This window comes from Rutidosis leptorrhynchoides, chromosome 5 (assembly GCF_046630445.1).
Source record: "Rutidosis leptorrhynchoides isolate AG116_Rl617_1_P2 chromosome 5, CSIRO_AGI_Rlap_v1, whole genome shotgun sequence".
NCBI lineage: Eukaryota > Viridiplantae > Streptophyta > Magnoliopsida > Asterales > Asteraceae > Rutidosis > Rutidosis leptorrhynchoides.
In genome coordinates this window covers 118,246,171-118,249,484 of record NC_092337.1, presented here as the reverse complement: position 1 = coordinate 118,249,484, position 3,314 = coordinate 118,246,171, and the positions used below count along the sequence as shown (strand labels likewise).

General features: G+C 33.9%; 1 protein-coding gene across 1 annotated transcript; it reads left to right on the top strand.

Moving 5' to 3' along the window:
- The first annotated feature begins 294 nt into the window (after positions 1–294).
- On the top strand, positions 295–2,885 carry LOC139846701 (7-ethoxycoumarin O-deethylase-like). Its single transcript, XM_071836191.1, has 2 exons — positions 295–1,368; positions 2,001–2,885. The coding sequence occupies exons 1-2, from the start codon at positions 490–492 to the stop codon at positions 2,607–2,609; spliced, it is 1,488 nt and encodes a 495-aa protein (XP_071692292.1). The 5' UTR covers positions 295–489; the 3' UTR covers positions 2,610–2,885.
- The last annotated feature ends 429 nt before the right edge of the window (positions 2,886–3,314 follow it).

Genomic DNA, 3,314 nt, shown 5'->3' with positions numbered 1-3,314 from the left:
TTTATTTCTTTCGAGCTTTAATGTTTACGGTTTAATTGTATCGGTTTAATTTAGGGATTCTTTTATTGATTTTATTTATTGATGAAGGCATCCTCTCTTTTAATACTAATCATTATCATTATTTTAGAAAAAAAACAGAGTACATAAACATCTTTCATATCAGTTGGATTTCATCTGTCTCATAAAGGGAAGTAAACGGCATCCTTGAATTCGATACGCAACAGAGTTGACAAACTCAATCTATATAAGGGAAGTCAACAATTCGCCTATAATTTACTAACATTAAATAATTCAATGATATCTAGTGATAAGATATTATACAAGTTGCAACTTGCTAAATGCGAGTTACTTGGTTGGTGGCAGCTAGCTAGCTCGTTCATTGTTTTCAATAATACCATAAAAAAATATTCTTTGTTGATAATATTACTCCAATTCAAGTCTATATAAACTAACTTTCATTGAGACCAAACTCACAACATACATTCACATATGGAGTTTGTGACCATTTTTGTTACCCTGATCTTATCCTACGCAATTTTTCGAACCATTTTTTCTGTTTTTGGTGTCAACAAGCCAAAAAACTTACCACCCGGCCCAACCCCGTTACCGATCATCGGTAGCCTTCACTTACTCGGTGACCAGCCACACCAATCCCTAGCCAAACTAGCCAAAATCCATGGCCCAATCATGTTCTTAAAACTCGGTCGAATCAACACACTAGTCATCTCATCAGCCACAGCAGCCAAAGAAGTACTCCAAAAACAAGACCTTACGTTCTCAACACGTCATATCCCTGACGCCCTTCATGCTCATGACCATTCGATAAACTCGGTCGTATGGATCCCTATTAGCAACTTGTGGCGTAATCTACGTAAGATTCTTAATACTAATATATTCTCTAGTAACTGTCTTGATACCAAACAGGATTTAAGGAACCAAAAAGTGACAGAGCTTGTAGCATACTGTCGTAAAGCGAGTTTATCCAATGAGTCTGTCGACATTGGTCGTGCGGCTTTTAGAACGACGTTGAATCTTTTGTCTAATACTATATTTTCTAAGGATTTAACTGACCCGTTTGAGGAAAACTCGGGTAAAGAGTTTAAAGATGTTGTTGGGAACATTATGATGGAGGTTGGGAAGCCGAATATGGTGGATTATTTTCCGATTTTGAACAAGATCGATCCGCATGGGATTCGAAAGAGAATGACCTGCCATTTTGGGAAGGTTTTGGACATATTCGAGGAGTTGATTAAAGAGAGATTGGCAATGGAAAAATTGAAGGAAGATGATGCTTTGGATGTGTTTTTGAAAATAAGTCAAGAGAAACCAGATGAGATCAATAGATCACACATCAAGAGCATGTTATTGGTACGTTTTTTTTCTTTTTTCTTAATCATTAGTGTTTTTACATTTATTTCATCCATCACAAATTAAATGTTTACTAAAAAATTGCATGTAGTGTTAGAAAAGTATACGGTAATAATTATAATTATTATTATTTTGACAATCAAAATAAACTTAAACATGGGTTGAAAATTATATAAAGGATATTAAGACAAATCCCAAATAAAAGGCTTTTTGAAGTTCAATGTATTTGGTCCCGGTTAACAGGCCCGGCTGATTCAGTTTTGTGGTCCGGATGCGGGTTATCGATCTCGTTGGGGCCCACAATATGCCTAACAAAAACAAAAAAGATTATATTCTATTTTTTTAATATCCTAACAATATCGCATGACAAATAGCTAGCTCCAATGAGGTGCATGTATTAAGATTTTAGATGCATTTCAAGGGTAAGATATCATTAGATTTGTTTTATCATCCTAACATAGGCCAGTGATTATAGTTGTAAAGTTTAATTAAGTTCAAATTTCACTGCAAAGTTATTGAAACAAAAATCTTATCTGTTTACATGCTTATATTATTTAAAATTTTCATAGAATTTGAGTGTGGTGGCTACTCGTTATCTTGAATTAATATTTTTATTCCGTATAAATATATAGGATCTATTTGTTGCGGGGACAGATACGACTTCGAGTACATTAGAATGGGCGATGACAGAGGTACTACGTAACCCAGCTGCCATGGCAAAAGCCAAAGAAGAGCTTGAACAAGTTATCGGCAAGGGTAAAATCGTAAAAGAGAGTGATCTCTCTCGACTTCCATACTTATCGTGCGTTGTAAAGGAGACGTTAAGGATTCATCCATCAATCCCATTCTTGATTCCACGAAAAGTTTATAACCAAGTTAAACTCGACAACTACATCATCCCAGCGGGCACACAAGTACTTGTCAATGCGTGGGCCATATCACGAGATCCTAATATCTGGGAGGACGCTTTGGAGTTCAAGCCTGACAGATTCTTGAACTTGGAACTTGACGTTAGTGGTCAAGATTTTGAACTTATACCATTTGGTGCTGGACGAAGAATATGCCCTGGTTTGCCACTCGCGACTCGTATGATTCCTATGATGTTAGGGTCATTGCTCAATAATTTCGATTGGAAAATCGACAATGGAATTAGTTGCGAGGAATTGGATATGACAGAGAGGTTTGGTATCACGTTACAAAAGGCTAAGTCTCTTTATGCCGTTCCAATACCTTTGATTTAGTACATATGTTTGTGTTTTGATGTGAGTGTGAAGTTTAAATTATATACCAACTTCTTGATATAAAGAAAGGGTGTCGTTCTCATTAGGGAGTTACTCAAGTGGTTTGGGATTCAAGTGGTTTGGGATTTAAGTTTGGTGACATCAAAAGGTGTGTGATAATTTGGCGATAAGGATAGAAAAATAATATGTATTACTTCTAAAACATGATGTTGTAATAAAAATATATATTGTATATTTAAAGTTTTATATTTTGCAATGTAAATAATGAGTTTTTCATTTGTTGTGTGTTGTAACGGAGTTCTATATATATATATATATATATATATATATATATATATATATATATATATATATATATATATATAATTAGATAATTAGATTACTAGTTAGTTAGTTGACTGATGCACGACTATAAAGATATCATCTTGAAGTGTGATAAATTGCAACGATTATAGATTAACATATTAACATTAACATTAACATATATACTAAATTCTATACTTTTGTTCAATTTATTTTATTTTAATTTTTACTATTTTATTTCTATATTAAAAATCGCTACAACCTTCGGCAATTCGATATGACAAGCTACTCGTTGGATTTGCACGTATCTCATTTGGAAGAATCGGAACAACCTTGTTTTCTGTAATAAAAAGTGAAACACTCTGATGACTCTAAATGAACTTCAACTCAAATCCTTCGAGT

Excerpts from the sequence above, each read along its gene's own strand:
- LOC139846701 (XM_071836191.1), top strand. The coding sequence starts at position 490 with ATGGAGTTTGTGACCATTTTTGTTACCCTGATCTTATCCTACGCAATT. Across the intron at positions 1,369-2,000 it reads ACATCAAGAGCATGTTATTG|GATCTATTTGTTGCGGGGAC; the intron begins GTACGTTTTTTT and ends ATAAATATATAG.